The sequence below is a fragment of the Stenella coeruleoalba genome (assembly GCF_951394435.1).
Source record: "Stenella coeruleoalba genome assembly, chromosome: 15".
Lineage (NCBI taxonomy): Eukaryota > Metazoa > Chordata > Mammalia > Artiodactyla > Delphinidae > Stenella > Stenella coeruleoalba.
The window spans coordinates 85961032-85976673 of NC_137161.1; the positions used below are offsets into that span (position 1 = coordinate 85961032).

At 49.9% G+C, this 15642-nt stretch overlaps 2 protein-coding genes across 10 annotated transcripts in view; one reads left to right on the plus strand and one right to left on the minus strand.

The window, feature by feature from the left end:
• The first annotated feature begins 1802 nt into the window (after window positions 1–1802).
• Window positions 1803–15642, plus strand: part of CARD11 (caspase recruitment domain family member 11) — a 113711-nt gene continuing 99871 nt past the window's right edge. For 8 of the 9 annotated variants that reach the window (XM_079944384.1, XM_079944385.1, XM_079944379.1 and 5 more), the window contains exon 1: window positions 1803–2631. The gene's annotated coding sequence lies outside the window, so the exon portion shown is untranslated. Of the gene's footprint in view, window positions 2632–14327; window positions 14754–15642 lie in introns of those variants that run through there. The other variant, XM_079944381.1, reaches the window with a different exon arrangement.
• Window positions 10442–11107, minus strand: LOC307198338 (large ribosomal subunit protein uL11-like). The gene has a single exon (XM_079945193.1). It carries the CDS (start codon window positions 11010–11012, stop codon window positions 10515–10517), a length of 498 nt encoding a protein of 165 aa, XP_079801319.1. The 5' UTR covers window positions 11013–11107; the 3' UTR covers window positions 10442–10514.

A 15642-nucleotide genomic window follows, 5' to 3' on the forward strand; every position in this document is an offset into this window, starting at 1 on the left:
TTGAATCCAACATATCCGGAATATTATTATTTCAACATGCAATCAATATCGAAACTATGAGTGAGCTGTCCTGCATTCCTTTTTACGTACCATGTCTTCAAAGCCTGGTGCAGTTTTTACACTTATAGCACCTCAATTTTCCTTGAAAATACTTCACCTGTATTTAGCTTTTATAAAATTTACAGTTGAAAAAGCAGATTAATATACTCAGGATGCTCCCAACATACTTAAAAGTTTTCCAGTAACAGAATTGAGTAGCAGTTTTTAGATTTTAATTAAAATTAAATGGAATTTAAAGTACGGTTCCTTATTCACACTAGCCACATGTTCAAGTGTGGGTAGTGGCTGCCGTACTGGACCACACAGTTCTACATCTTCACAGGGATTGGGGTTACACGGTGTATACATTTGTCAAAACTCATTTTATGATATCATTAAAATCTGTAGATAAATTTCACCTAAAAAAATCTCTCTAGTTAATGATATGCATGATAAAATATTTAAAGGTGAAGTATGTTGATGTCATCAACTTTGAAACGCATCAAAAAAACAAAAAAGAAGGATCGATGGCTAGAGGGGACAGATGGGTACGTATGTGATAAAGCAAATAGAGCAAAATGTTCATTGTAGAAGTAGGTGGTGGGATATATGGGTATTCACCATACAAGCCTTCTAACTCTTCCGAATGTTTAAAAAGTCTAATAAGGTGTTGGGGAGGAAAAGAGACAACATGTCTTCAAGAAACCATACCTGCATGTAATCCCATGGCTAGATCTGAAAAACATACTATTGAACGAAAGAAGCTAGACCCAGAAGGGCATCTATGGATGTCTCCATTTATATAAAGTTTCTGAACTTTAGAGACAAGACATCTGGCAAAACTGACCTATGCTGCTGGAGGTCGGAAAGTGGTTTATCCTTGGTGGGGGGGAGGGGCTGACAAGTAGGGGTGCGTAAGGGGGACTTCTGGGGTGCAAAATTCTCTGTCTTGGTAACTTGGGTGTGTTCGCTTCATGAAAACTCATCAAGCATTTTTGCAGAATTTCTATCAGTTTTTGTTGTTGACTTAAGGCCTGCCTGCCCTTCGTACCCTGCATGAGGAAAACCAGAGCTCCCCTCCAAAACGACACGGGCTGATTTAAAGGTTCACCAAGTGCAAGCGAGATTCCACCCAGGTCCCCAGCGAGTCACTGGGGATGGAGGACCTGGATGCTGTGGGCCTTGGCATTTATTTTAGGAACTTTCTCTCTGTGGTTCCTGATTAAGTTTTTGAACATGCTGTGCAGAAAGCAAACTCACGTCTCCTTTAGCTCCTGGCCCATGTGCCTCCGTCACCTACACGCCTCAAAACCGCCAAGATTTTAGTCTCCTGTGCTTGGACCACAGCACCATCATTTGTGGATCTTCGTGCTTAGCTGCTTAATTTACTGAACGCCTTTCCCTACAGGAGCTCAAGGAACTTTTCTCAAAGAACTTACAACACGAAACGGGAGGGAATGTTCTCCAGCTGTAATGGGGGGAATCAAGAGGTGAGGGAGGGACAGAAGTCAAGGGTCACTGAGGCAGAGTAGAAGGAGAGGTGCAGGGGCTGGGGAAACCGGTACATGAGCAGAACCCAAAGTTCTCTGGATGTGCCTGGTTGGCCCAGATTTTTAAGTTCATAATTCAGAAAAACCCTTGGGACCTTCCCCCCCTTACAGCCCTGAGAGAGTAACACACCCAGGGGCCTGGGCCGCAGCTTTGGGGCCAAATTATTAAACCGATGACATCCAAAAGTCTCAATTTCCCCTACAGGTGCTGAGTCTGAGAGCACTGCGCGGGGGAGGGGGGGTGCGGAGGGCCAGAGGCAGCGGGGTGACAGACTGTCGCCATCACGGGTCCAGGAGGGGTGTGTGCGGCCCTCGGAGGTGTGCTGACCGCCAGGCAAGCCCCAGGAAGCTTCCGGAACAGAGGCTGAGGGAGAGAAGAGCCCTGGGGGTGCCCAAGGCTGCAGGATCCCTTGCTTCCCACTTCTCTGTGGGAAAAGCCTCCCCCGCAGATGGCAGTGACGCCTCTGGGAGGTCTTCAAAACGGGGCCAATTCCTCCGAGAGGGCAGCTGCTCCAACCTCCTTCCCACGCAGAGCCTGGAGAGCCTTCAAGGGGGTGTCCCTTCCCACGGCCGCGCCGGGCTCTTGGTGTCGGAGCCGGCTGGGGACTGCGGCTCAGGCAGGGGTCCAGCCTCACGCGACCCGGGGCGGGGCCTCCCCAGGCCCGCCGGGGTCTCGCGGCCCCGGGCCCAGCCCTCCCGCCCCACCTCCTCGCCGCCCTCCCCGCGGCCGGGACCCAGGCTCCGCCCCTCCCCTCCCCCTCTTCCTTATCTCTTTTTCTAACCTTTTGCATTTTTTTTTAGTCTCATTTCCTGTCGGGTTTTGCATTCCCCTCCCCCCTTCCAGCCTGTGACACACTTTCTCTCCTTTTTTCTCTCTTTTGCCTCCTTTGGCCTCCGGACTGCTGCCCGTGTGGCGCGCGGCCCCCTACCGGCCCTGCAGCCCCTGGGTCGGCTGCGCCCCTCGGACGGTCCGGGCGGTGGGGACCGAGGGCCGCGGCCCCGGGGGGAAGACGGCGGCCTGCGCGGAGCCTGAGCGGCCCAGGTAGGCGCGGCGGACGCGGGGGTGGGGACACGGGGGACGGCGGGGGCGCGCTGGGGCGGCGCGGTCGTGCGGAGGGGGGACGCGGGGGGCCCGGGGTCCTCGGCGGGCGGCGCGGAGTCGCGGCGCCGTGCGGGGGTCAGGAGGGGCTCGCTTTTCTGGTCCAGCGCTACCGGACCGCCATCCCTCTCTCACCATCTCTTTCCCCCTTTCCCCTCTGGCTCCATCTCTATCTCCCTCTCCCCGCCTGCGTTTGGAGAACTTTATCTCCACTTTCCATCTCCCTGTATCCCGCCTCCGAGTTCCTCTCGGACCGTCTGTCTCTGGGTGGCCCCGCCTGGCAAAGTCCCCAGCCCCTCAGAGAAGAAAGGGATGAAAGGGGGGGCGGGCCCGGCAGGGCGCCCCTCGGTGCCCCTGCCCCAGAAGGAGGAAAAGAACATTTCTAAGACCTGAAAGGACAGGAAGTTTCCAGACCACAGCCGGGCCTGACGCGGAGGCTCCCGAGAAGGTGGAGCCCCTGGGAGGGGAGGGGAGGGGAGGGGAGGGCAGGGGGAAGGACAGCCCCTCCCACGGGGAGAGTGTGGAACCAGGAGGGGCCCAGGTTCCCCGCAAAGCCAGGATGAGGTCCTAGTGGCCTCGTGCCTGAAGTCCCCACCCCCGTGACCCTGACCCGCCCCCCCAGCACACTGCCCAGGCTGGAAGGGCCCTCCGTGGTCTCCTGAACTTTCGGCACAGGGAAGGGAGAGGGCTTCTCTGTCCCTTCAGAGTTCAGAGCACAGTTGGAGGGGCCCCAGGGAGACAGTTACGGTGCAGGGAGCAGGGCCTGCTTGACGGGGCGTGTGTCGGAGCTCCCAGCTTCCTGGCACCTGGTCTGGAGAGTGTCTGCAGAGGACCAGCCCCACAAACCTGGTCCTGTGGACCAAACCCATCTGTGCCCAGCCTGCCCCCAAACCTTTGATTTGTGGTAGGAAAGAATTTCTCCTGACAAAGTGTAAAAGGCTGCCAGCCTCCCAAGGAAGGAAAGAAACGTTGGTCCATCACTGGACGATTATTGGGTGCCTCCTCTGTGGTTATTGGGTGCCGGAAGTCCCGAGCCGTAGGTTAATGCGAGGACAGGAATTTAGCTACAGTGTTCCACTTCTGTCCTTGCCCTGAGTCTCCACTTCTCTCTAAGCCCCTGGCAGCTGTAAAGAAATGATGGTCCCCGCTGTGGGCCGGGGCTGGTCAGAGGGCAAAGGGAGCCTGGGACTGACTCAGCCTCCTCACATCCCAGCAAAATGGTTTGGATGGCTGTGCATTTCAGTAGCACCCATATCAAAAAGGAAGTCTGTTAGTCCCACCAGCCCGTACAGTCCTGACTCTGTGTACAAATGTTCCTTTGTGTGATTTTTTTTTTAAATTGTGGTAAAATACACATGACATAAAATTTACATCTTAACCACTTTTAAGTGTACAGTTCAGGGGTATTAAGTACATTCACATTGGTGTACAACCATCTCCACCATCCATCTCCAGAACTTTCCATCCTCCCGAACTGAAACTCTGTCGTCATTAAACAACTCCCCATCCCCTTCTCCAGCCCCTAGAAACCACCCTTCTACTTTCTGTCTCTATGAATTTGACTCCTCTAGGACCCCATGTAAGTGGCATCCTGCAGTATTTGTTCTTCTGTGTCTGGCTTATGTCACTGAGCATGATCTCCTCAAGGTTCACCCATGTTGTAGCAGGCGTCAGAATTTCCTTCCTTTTTAAGGCTGAATAATATTCCATTGTGTGGACGGACCACAGTTTGTTTATCCATTAATCCTTTATGTGATCTTTTATTTTTCATTTTTTTAAGATTTAATTTTATTTATTTTTGGCTGTGTTGGGTTTTCGTTGCAGTGCGCGGGCTTCTCCTTGCGGTGGCTTCTCTTGTTGCGGAGCCTGGACTCTAAGCCTGCTGGCTTCAGTAGTTGTGGCTCACGGGCTCTAGAGCGCAGGCTCAGTAGTTGTGGCTCGCAGTTCTAGAGTGCAGGCTCAGCAGTTGTGGCGCGCGGGCTTAGTTGCTCCACGACATGTGGGATCCTCCCGGACCAGGGCTCGAACCTGTGTCCCCTGCATTGGCAGGCGGATTCTTATCCACTGCACCACCAGGGAAGTCCCTATGTGATCTTTTAAAATGACTTGTAAACCTAACTCTTCTTCTAAAGGTGGTGGCCCTTGTTTGAATCACTCAGTGGGCACTGTCTGGGTGACACTGTACCAGGTACCGTCGGGGACACACAGAAGGAACGAGAGACCCAGACATCCTCCTCTAAATAGTTCAGGCCCTACAGTCGTGTTGCCATGACCAGAGGGTGGCAGAGACTCAAACTAGAGGAAAGGATTGAGGGAAGGAAGGATGGCGGGAGGCGAGTGTGGGCGATGGTGGGACTCAGAGAGTCCAGCAGTCAGTGGAAGGTTCCAGGCTGAGACTGTGCTGGTGGGGCAACATCCCAACTAACTTCTCCACTTTCCGACGTGCGTTTCTCCACCTTTCCAGTGGAAACCTTGCGGTGCCTGGTTTGCTGATGATAGCACTTCTTGCGTGAAGGGCCAGATCGAGTCCCAGTGCTCAGGTGATTATGGTGGAAAGGGACACCAGATGCTGATAAACAGAGCTCCTCCCAGGAGTTTAAAACTGCCTTCCGTCCTCTCTTGCTTTGTCCCCACACTTGGCCTTGGAGACAGTGAGTGCGTCCTGGTAATCGGGACGATGGTGAAGTCCCGCGAGGGCCGGAATGCCCAGATGACCACCCCGACGCAGAGTGTGACCAGATCTGTGAAACTTGGGTTAAAAGAGGTCAGATCAAGGGGGAAAGGCCTCAGGAGGTCCACGGTCCGCCTTCTGGGTCGGAGGCTGAGGCGGGGGGTGGGAAGGAGCTTCGGGCTATGGCCCAGACGCGGCTTCCCGTCGTGACTGCCCACCTGGGCCGGCCTGTCATCCCTTCAGCTCTCTGGGAGTCATCTCTCCCCAGTGAAATCAGGATATTAATACTGATTCTTTTCAGTCTTGTCAGTTACACCAAGCATGAAATGAGCAAACTCGAGATGTGCTATACTCTTCCCGTTGCTGTTACTCCTGAGATCCGGGGAGGATAAGAGGATGGACGCTCGGGTCCGGACCTGGGGCTGGAGTGCGGCTTTCCCCACCCCGCGCCGAGTGGACTTCCTTTCTTAGTGTCCTGCTCTGCAGTCCTGATCTTCCAGGGCAGCCGAGAGGATTGAAGGAAATCTACCCTGTAGACGTACTGCATTATCCAGGAGGTCTGGAGCATTTTGATTGATTTAAATACGGGAACAGAAAGAAAAGGAAAAGAGGACTATCAAGGAAGCCCCTTAAAACCGCTTTTCTGCTAAAGGAAAATGAGACTGGCAGATTCCCAGGTGCCAGCCTCGTCACCCGTGCCACGGCGCATGGGAAGAACACGGCTTGTGCGCTTCACACGCAAGGAACACGCCCCGTACACCTTCCCCCAAAGTCTCCTTGTGGGTCGATGGTTTTAATGGGGTGACTGTTTCCAGGGGGGTGACCTTTTTGGTTGTGTTTTGTTCAGGGCTCTGAGAATATAACGGTCGCTGTCAGATTGGTGCAATGGGCCAGTGCCGCGGGGTAATGAAGGGTCCCCGCTCCTGCCTCTGGCAACAACGCTCTGTCTTCGCTGGTCGAGTCCCGCAGTCAAGCTCCCCAGGCTCATGTCTTATGTCACAGTCCTCTGGTCCTCCCAGCTCCTCACAAGTGGGTGAGCCGGAGCAAGGGCTCCATCCTCCCCGGGTGGTTTCTGTGTCAGGGGTGTAACCTTCCTTCTCACCCCAAATCCAACTCTGGAATGTACGTCCTCATACTCGAGTGTGGCGGTGAGGCTCTGTCCACATACTTCACAAATCCTGCAGGTACCACAGCAACACCTGTCACACTCTGCTTTGTACAGTCAGCGCCATCCCCCGGTGCTGGACCCGTCCACTGAGAGGCAGACTCCTCCAAGTGGAAAGATCTACGGACCTGGAGCCAGGCAGAAAGGGCGTCTGCCCCGGCTCTGCCGCGTACTAGCTGCGTGACCTCGGGAAAGTCACCGGTGGCTCTGAGCCTCAATGGCCACGTGTGTAAAATGAAAGCACCACCCCTACATTAACATAGACCAAAGTGTTTCCAAATGAGAGTGCTCTGCTTTTAAAGGTACTTCTGACTCGGTTATTTTGGACAGAGTTGGGGGTAGGAGGTAGAGTAGAGTGACGAATTCGATGCAAAACTGAATTTATCTGAGAGAGCTATTTCCTTAGTTTACAGAGAACTCTCAGAGGAAATCAGGGAGGTGCAGGAATCGGCACACTTCTTCTGTAGAGGTCCAGATAGTAAATACCTGAGGCTCTGAGAGCCAGAAGGTCCCTGTGGAAACGGCTCTGCTCTGTTCTTGCCATGTGGCCGGATCTGGCCAGTGGGGCAGGATGGGCAGTGCAGGGGTGGGCCCTCCACTGCAGTTGCTGACTCCAGAATTAGAGAACTCGACCCAAGAGAAAAATGCTTAAAGGATGTGAACAAGCAGAATATGAACAGACCAGTCAATTTACAATGAACGAATGCGAAGTAATACAACAGAGAGATGCCTTTTTTCCACTGTCAGACTGGCAGAGATCAAAACACTTGATAAAACGTTGTATTGGCGAGAGAAACGGGAAGCAGGTAGTCTAATACGCTGTGGATTTGACAATATGTACCAGCATAAGTGAATCAACCCAAGAATTCCACTTCTAAGAATTATCTCACAGGCAGACTTGTCCATCTTTCTGTGCACGCTGATGTTAACGGTAGCATTGTTTTTAATGGGAATAAACTTGAAACCACAAAAATGCTCCTCGAAAGCAAGATCCCTCCATCGAGTGGAATTCTGTGAGGCCTTTACTGAGACAGGGGCATAGAGGGAGTTTCTGGAAGAAAGCACTAGCATGTGTAAGAAACTGCTCTAGTCGGACGTCTGGGGAATGGTGGCTGGGTGGACGAAGGGGAAAATTCTAGTATTCTTTTTTTTTTTTAACATCTTTATTGGAGTATAATTGCTTTACAATGGTGTGTTAGTTTCTGCTTTATAACAAAGTGAATCAGTTATACATATACATATGTCCCCATATCTCTTCCCTCTTGCATCTCCCTCCCCATCCCACCCCTCTAGGTAGTCACAAAGCACGGAGCTGACCTCCCTGTGCTATGCGGCTGCTTCCCGCTAGCTATCTGTTTTACGTTTGGTAGTGTATATATGTCCATGCCACTCTCTCACTTTGTCCCAGCTTACCCTTCCCCCTCCCTGTGTCCTCAAGTCCATTCTCTCTAGGAGGTCTGCGTCTTTATTCCCGTCTTGCCCCTAGGTCCTTCATGACAATTTTTTCTTTGTTTGTTTGTTTAGATTCCATATATGTGTTAGCATACAGTATTTGTCTTTCTCTTTCTGACTTACTTCACTCTGTAAGACAGTCTCTAGGTCCATCCACCTCACTGCAAATAACTCAGTTTCGTTCCTTTTTATGGCTGAGTAATATTCCATTGTATATATGTGCCACATCTTCTTTATCCATTCATCTGTTGATGGGCACTTCGGTTGCTTCCATGTCCTGGCTATTGTAAATAGAGCTGCAATGAACATTGTGGTACATGACTCTTCTTGAATTATGGTTTTCTCAGGGTATATGCCCAGTAGTGGGATTGCTGGGTCATATGGTAGTTTTTAGTTTTTTAAGGAACGTCCATACTGTTCTCCATAGTGGCTGTACCAATTTACATTCCCACCAGCAATGCAAGAGTGTTCCCTTTTCTCCATACCCTCTCCAGCATTTATTGTTTCTAGATTTTTTGAGGATGGCCATTCTGACTGGTGTGACATGATATCTCATTGTAGTTTTGATTTGCATTTCTCTAATGATTAATGATGTTGAGCATTCTTTCATGTGTCTGTTGGCAGTCTGTATATCTTCTTTGGAGAAATGTCTATTTAGGTCTTCTGCCCATTTTTTGATTGGGTTGTTTGTTTTTTTAATATTGAGCTGCCTGAGCTGCTTGTAAATTTTGGAGATTAATCCTTTGTCACTTGCTTCATTTGCAAATATTTTCTCCCATTCTGAGGGTTGTCTTTTCGTCTTGTTTATGGTTTCCTTTGCTGTGCAAAAGCTTTGCAGTTTCATTAGGTCCCATTTGTTTATTTTTGTTTTTACTTCCATTTCTCTAGGAGGTGGATCAAAAAGGATCTTGCTGTGATTTATGTCATAGAGTGTTCTGCCTATGTTTTCCTCTAAGAGTTTGATGGTGTCTGGCCTTATATTTAGGTCTTTAATCCATTTTGAGTTTATTTTTGTGTATGGTGTTAGGGAGTGTTCTCATTTCATTCTGTTACATGTAGCTGTCCAGTTTTCCCAGCACCACTTATTGAAGAGGCTGTCTTTTCTCTTGTATATTCTTGCCTCTTTTATCAAAGATAAGGTGACCATATGTGCGTGGGTTTATCTCTGGGCTTTCTATCCTGTTCCATTGACCTATATTTCTGTACCATACTGTCTTGATTACTGTAGCTTGATAGTATAGTCTGAAGTCAGGGAGCCTGATTCCTCCAGCTCCATTTTTCTTTCTCAAGATTGCTTTGGCTATTCGGGATCTTTTGTGTTTCCATATAAATTGTGAAAGTTTTTGTTCTAGTTCTGTGAAAAATGCCATTGGTAGTTTGATAGGGGTTGCATTGAATCTGTAGATTGCTTTGGGTAGTAGAGTTATTTTCACAATGTTGATTCTTCCAATCCAAGAACATGGTATATCTCTCCATCTATTTGTATCATCTTTAATTTCTTTCACCAGTGTCTTGTAATTTTCTGCATACAGGTCTTTTGTCTCCTTAGGTAGGTTTATTCCTAGATATTTTATTCTTTTTGTTGCAATGGTAAATGGGAGTGTTTTCTTAATTTCACTTTCAGATTTTTCATCATTAGTGTATAGGAATGCAAGAGATTTCTGTGCATTAATTTTGTATCCTGCAACGTTTCCAAATTCATTGATTAGCTCTAGCAGTTTTCTGGTAGCATCTTTAGGATTCTCTATGTATAGTATCATGTCATCTGCAAACAGTGACAGCTTTACTTCTTTCCCAATTTGGATTCCTTTTTTTTCTTTTTCTTCTCTGATTGCTGTGGCTAAAACTTCCAAAACTATGTTGAATAATAGTGGTGAGAGTGGGCAACCTTGTCTTGTTCCTGATCTTAGTGGAAACGGTTTCAGTTTTTCACCATTGAGGACAGTGTTGGCTGTGGGTTTGTCCCATGTGGCCTTTATTATGTTGAGGAAAGTTCCCTCTATGCCTACTTTCTGGAGGGTTTTTTATCATAAATGGGTGTTGAATTTTGTTGAAAGCTTTCTCTGCATCTGTTGAGATGACCATATGGTTTTTCTCCTTCAGTTTGTGAATATGGTTTATCACTTGATTGATTTGCATATATTGAAGAATCCTTGCATTCCTGGAATAAACTCCACTTGATCATGGTGTATGATCCTTTTAATGTGCTGTTGGATTCTGTTTGCTAGTATTTTGTTGAGGATTTTTGCATCTATGTTCATCAGTGATATTGGCCTGTAGTTTTCTTTCTTTGTCATATCCTTGTCTGGTTTTGGTATCAGGGTGATGGTGGCCTCGTAGAACGAGTTTGGGAGTGTTCCTCCCTCTGCTATATTTTGTAAGAGTTTGAGAAGGATAGGTGTTAGCTCTTCTCTAAATGTTTGATAGAATTGGCCTGTAAAGCCATCTGGTCCTGGGCTTTTGTTTGTTGGAAGATTTTTTTTTTTTTTTTTTTTTTTTGCTTGTCAAATAACCCTTTATTATTTTTCTTTGCAGTTCTTAACTAGCTGGACATTCCACTGCACCACTGTTGATGTCATCTATGATGTCGTGAGGGTGGCGGCCATCAACATTGCAGCCCATAGACTGGGCGGTCCCCAGGATCTCTTTAATGGTTCCAGAGAGTTCTCTAGCTAAAGATCGATGCCGCATCTGTCGGGCAATGCTGACAATCTCATCAAAAGTGATGTTTCCACTGTGCTTAATGTTTTTCTGCTTCTTTCTGTCTCTTGGCGGTTCCTTGAGGGCTTTGATGATCAGGGCAGAGGCAGAAGGTACCACCTCAATCTGGGCCTGTCGGTTCTGAATGGTCAGTTTCACTGTAATCCTCAGACCCTTCCAATCACCAGTTGCCTTGGCGATGTCATCACCAACTTTTTTTGGAGACGGACCCAGGGGGCCGATCTTGGGGGCCAGGGCAGACGTGGCACCGACTTCCCCACCGGTGCACCTCAGGTACACGACTTTGATTTCGTTGGGGTCGAACTTAGGCGGCATGGTGGAGGCGGCTGGTGTCGGATGAACCCGGATTCGGGACGACCGAAGAGAGTTGCACCTTAGCCTCCTCCGAGCCGAAAACCGAAAGACCGGAAGATGGGGCACTTGCGCGGGTTAGTCTGTTGGAAGATTTTTAATCACAGTTTCAATTTCAGTGCTTGTGATTGGTCTGTTTATATTTTCTATTTCTTCCTGGTTCAGTCTCGGAAAGTTGTGCATTTCTAAGAATTTGTCCATTTCTTCCAGGTTGTCCGTTTTATTGGCATATAGCTGCTTGTAGTAATCTCTCATGATCCTTTGTATTTCTGCAGTGTCAGTTGTTACTTCTCCTTTTTCATTTCTAATTCTATTGATTTGAGTCTTCTCCTCTAGCATTCATTTTGTGTCCTTTTCTTTTGTTTGTTTTTTAACGCTGAGCAACTGTTATCATTCTGATTAAGAAAACAAGAAGGGAAAGCCAGGTTCAGAAGAGAACAGCAAGCGTGGTCCCCATGAACTGCTGTCCCGTTTAGTCTTAGCTGTCCTGATTCCCAACCTGCTGGGTTGCAGGAAGAGAGTTCCTCTTGCAGTGACTTCTGATTTCAGCTGTGTCCCAGTAAGAGAAATCACAGGGCCTCCGCGCTCCTGTGGAAAGGCAAAACTGATTGGTTAAAAAAAAAAAAAGGATTTGTTTTAAATTAAGGCATAGCACACACACACAGTATCCGTCCCAAATCTGAAGTGCACGATGGGGGCGGTTTCACACCCACCCACGTCGCCGATCATCCAGCTCGAGACACGGGTCCTTTCTGGGCCTCGAGGGGGGAGGGGTCTCATGCTCCTTCCCGGTTGCTAAGCCCCCCACCCCTTTTGCCTGTCCTTGAATGTCACATAAATGGCATCACAGGGAGCGCGCTCTTGTGTCTCCAGCTCGATTCATCCAAGTGTGTCGCAGTCACTGGGGTTTGTTCCTTGCCGTATAGCGTTGCACTGCGAGCGTTTACCGCAGTTTGTGTATCCCTCCTACCGCCGATGAACGTGCGCGTGTGTGCAGTTTGGGACTATTGTGAGAGCTGCTGTGAACACTCTCAGAGAAGCCTTGGTGGCGATGACCCACTTTTTTTTAATCTGAGGGCAAACAGAAACCTTGTGCCAACATTACTGGAGGTTTAGCCAATGGTTATTTCAGTGGAAGAATGCTGATACGAAGTAAAACTGCCTTTTATTGACATTACTGCTCCGTTCCCTGCCTCTGAGTAAGGAGTCGGTCATTCACTGAACTTTTCTAAGAAGAAATGGCCTTTTTAAAAAGGGATTCGAGTGTAGCCGGTTCGGGGGATGTGGGGGAGTGTGCGGTTGAATAATAATGATACCTTGCACTTCTCTCCGAGTCTCCTGGCTTCAGTTCTCAGATGCTTTTCAAAATCAACTTGTGAAGCTCCGTGGCGCCTGGGGAGCTGAGGCCACAGGCATGGCCGGTTTGCGGGTGGGAGGCAGAGACGCGTGGCGATTTCCAGTTCCTTTGGGAGTTCTCCAGCCTCAAAAATCGTGTCTCCTGGACTCTTAGAGGAGGTTCTTTCACGGGGCCCTGGAGACGCAGGCGTTCTGAGTTCGGGGAGGTTTTAGGCTGTAAAGGAAAGTGGCCCTAGGAAGGAGAGGGTGGTTTCCTATAACTGCTCCGAGCAGGGGAGACCACCCCACTACAGCAGAGCAGAGAGGGCTGTCGCCAAGGAATGGGTCAATCTCCTGCCCCCTCAGTTTTGTACAGAAATTCTGTGTAATGCTGTATCTTTCTTAACTGGTTAAAACATGTGCTTTTGAAACCCAGCCATTTATGTCGGACTACCTGGGCCCAAGAGGCTCCCCTGCCCTAAACTGACGACCGTCCTTCGTCCGTCCACCCGCCAGCCGCCCCCGGCCTCTCCGGGCCCCTGGCCTCCTCCTCCACCCGCCTGGTCCTGCCTCCACGCAGGCACCAGAACCACCTTGTCCATGCAGAGGTGCTTCTGTAGCGGTTGTCTCCTTCTTCTCCAGGATCATCAACTTTTTTCCTTCTCTCCAAGGATCATTCCGACCAGAGTACAAATATGCTGCAGTTCCCCCCATCTTTAAAGAAAAAGCCCAAACCTGCCTTGATTCCATATTCCCTTGTAGCTGTCACTGCCTTGCTGTGTACCCCTCTTCTGTTAGTCTGTCAGGGCTGCTGTAACAGAGTACTGCAGACCGGGGAGCGGCGGGGGGGGGGGGAAGGGGGGTTAAGCGATGGAAGTTTATTCTCCCAGTTCTGGAGGCTGGAAGTACGAGATCAAGGTGTGGGCAGGGCTGGTGTCCCCTGAGGCTTCTCTCCGTGGCTTGTAGGTGGCCGCCTTCTAGCTGTGTCCTCACGTGGTCAGCCCGCTGTCTGCATGCACCCCTGATGTCTCTCTGTGTGTCCAACCTCCTCTTCTTACAAGGACACCAGCCCCGCTGGATTAGGGCTCACCCTAACGGTCTCACCTTAACTCAGTCACTCCTTAAAGGCTTTGTCTCCAACTACAGGTAGTGGGGCTAGGGCTTCAGCATGTGAATTTGGGGGGATGCAACTCAGCCGTCACACCTTTACAGATGGTCTCTTTGAAAGCGTTGTCTACACTGTCCCCATTTCCTGTCCCCGCATTCTGTCCTGGACCCACTTCAGTCAGACTTCTGCCCCCCGAGTCCCCAAGTCCAGGTCCACTCTTAGCCCTCGGGGGCATTAGCTCAGTCTATCTACCTCTCCTCCTCGGAATGTGGCGTGGGTTCCCTCTCTTGGTTTCTCCCACCTTCCCGGCCACTCCTTCCTAGTCTCTCTTTTCTGATTCTTCTGTGTCCCCTGACCTCTGAGGTCAAAGGGCCTCGGAGCCCTCTGCACTCCTTCTTGGGTGGTCTCCCTCTGCACTCCTTCTGCACTCCTCTGCACTCCTTCCTGGATGGTCTCATCTAGTCTCACAGCCTCAAAGCCGTCTCTGTACTCTTGACTCCCAAGTTTATACCTCCTGCCAGGCCTCCCCTCCTGAACTGTGCACTTCAGTAGCCAGTGGTCTTGACTGCCTAGACATGGAGTTGATCCAAAACCAAACTCCTGATTTTCCCATCCCTAAGTGCTCGCTTCCATCCTGCCAGGTGCTCAGGCTTTGAAACCTTGGGGTGGTCTGTGATTCCTCGCTTAGAAATAGGAATGTGTCCACTTGCTCAGCACAGAAAACCCAAGTGCTCTGGCTCGGTCACGAAGGATGTCACTCCCATGCCTCGTTAGTGCATCGTTCAGGGGACTTGTACCCCTAACAGATGGGGCACAGCATGACGTGCTGGAGAGAACCTGGGGAAGGCAGGGGTGAGATTCGGGTTCTGGGTCACTAACCCATTGGGCCGTCTTGGCCAAGTTCTTTCTCTGCTCTGGGCTCAGTTTCCTCGTATGTGAAGTGAGGCAGGAGCCGGGGCCGGGGATGGCAAATGGGTTTCACCTTGAGGGCCAGCTCCGCGGAAGAGAGTTCTGTGATCGATTGCCCACGTCTGCTGTGGGTATGAAACTGACAATTGGAGCCCGGGTGCCCCCCATTAGTCACCCTTGCCCTGGCGCCTCACCACCAAGAACCCTTCAAGCTTTAAAAATCTGTGATCGCGCCCCGACCTTGAGCAAATCACTTCACTGTCCCAAGATTTTGTTTCTTCGCAAGCGAGGTGGAGATAAATGCCTGCCTTCCTACCACGCAGAATTGCTCTGAGGAGCGTGCGAGATAGTGGGTGAAAAATGCTTGGAAAATAGCAGGACGGTATATAAATGCAAGGTTTCATTGTTACTAACTGACCTCCCTGGTCATGATTTGTGTTAGTCATGCCTTCCTCTGAGCCGTCGTCTAGGGCCGGGCAAGAAGCCTTTGCTTTCGTTTTTGCCCCTGCCCCCCACCTCGGGCAAGAGAGTGCCATTTGGATTTGCTGGTGACGATGAGAAAGGGGATTAGCATGAATGTGGGGTGTGCAGGTGATCTTTCTGTGCTTGGAAGATCTCAGCATCTTTCACAGCCCCCGGGGCAGGTGAAACCAGGAAGCCTTCTCCAGAGCCTTTCAGCTACTCAGCACCATCTTACCCTCCCACCGTCACCCCGCCACCTTGTGACACTTCTGCACAACAGGTGGGGAAAAAATCTTCCCAAAGTAAATTTTTGTCTCCCTCAGGGGTTCCTCTGTATTATCCAAATGTCGGGAATTAAATTAATTCTCCGGTTGGGCAGTTGGGAGCGGTGCGTCTGCCCTGAGCGCTGCTGAGCGCAGCTCTGGCTAATTTCTGGAGCCGGCACCTGCCCTGCAGCCTGTGGGAATCCAGGGGAGATACCCAGGTAGAGCTATTTTTGTTACCTGATGAAAAAAGCATCCCTTCCCTCAATCTACAATTCTCCCCTCTTTCACCTTGAATGTTGTTAATGCCCCTCTTTTCTGCCAAAATCCCAAAGAGAGTCTGTTTGCAGCTTCCTGTGTGCATGAACTTTTCCCAGAGACCCAGGGGAGCGATCTGTCCTCACATTACTTGGCGTAAGCAAAGCTTTGGGGCATTTCTTATTGCCGGTGGTGTATTCTGAGTTGGTTTCTTTGCTCAGGCTCTTATTTATTGGCGAGTGCGTCTCGTTTCCTTCTT

Bases quoted from the DNA above. Each gene is read 5' to 3' on its own strand.
- LOC307198338 (XM_079945193.1), bottom strand. From the start codon at position 11,012: ATGCCGCCTAAGTTCGACCCCAACGAAATCAAAGTCGTGTACCTGAGG.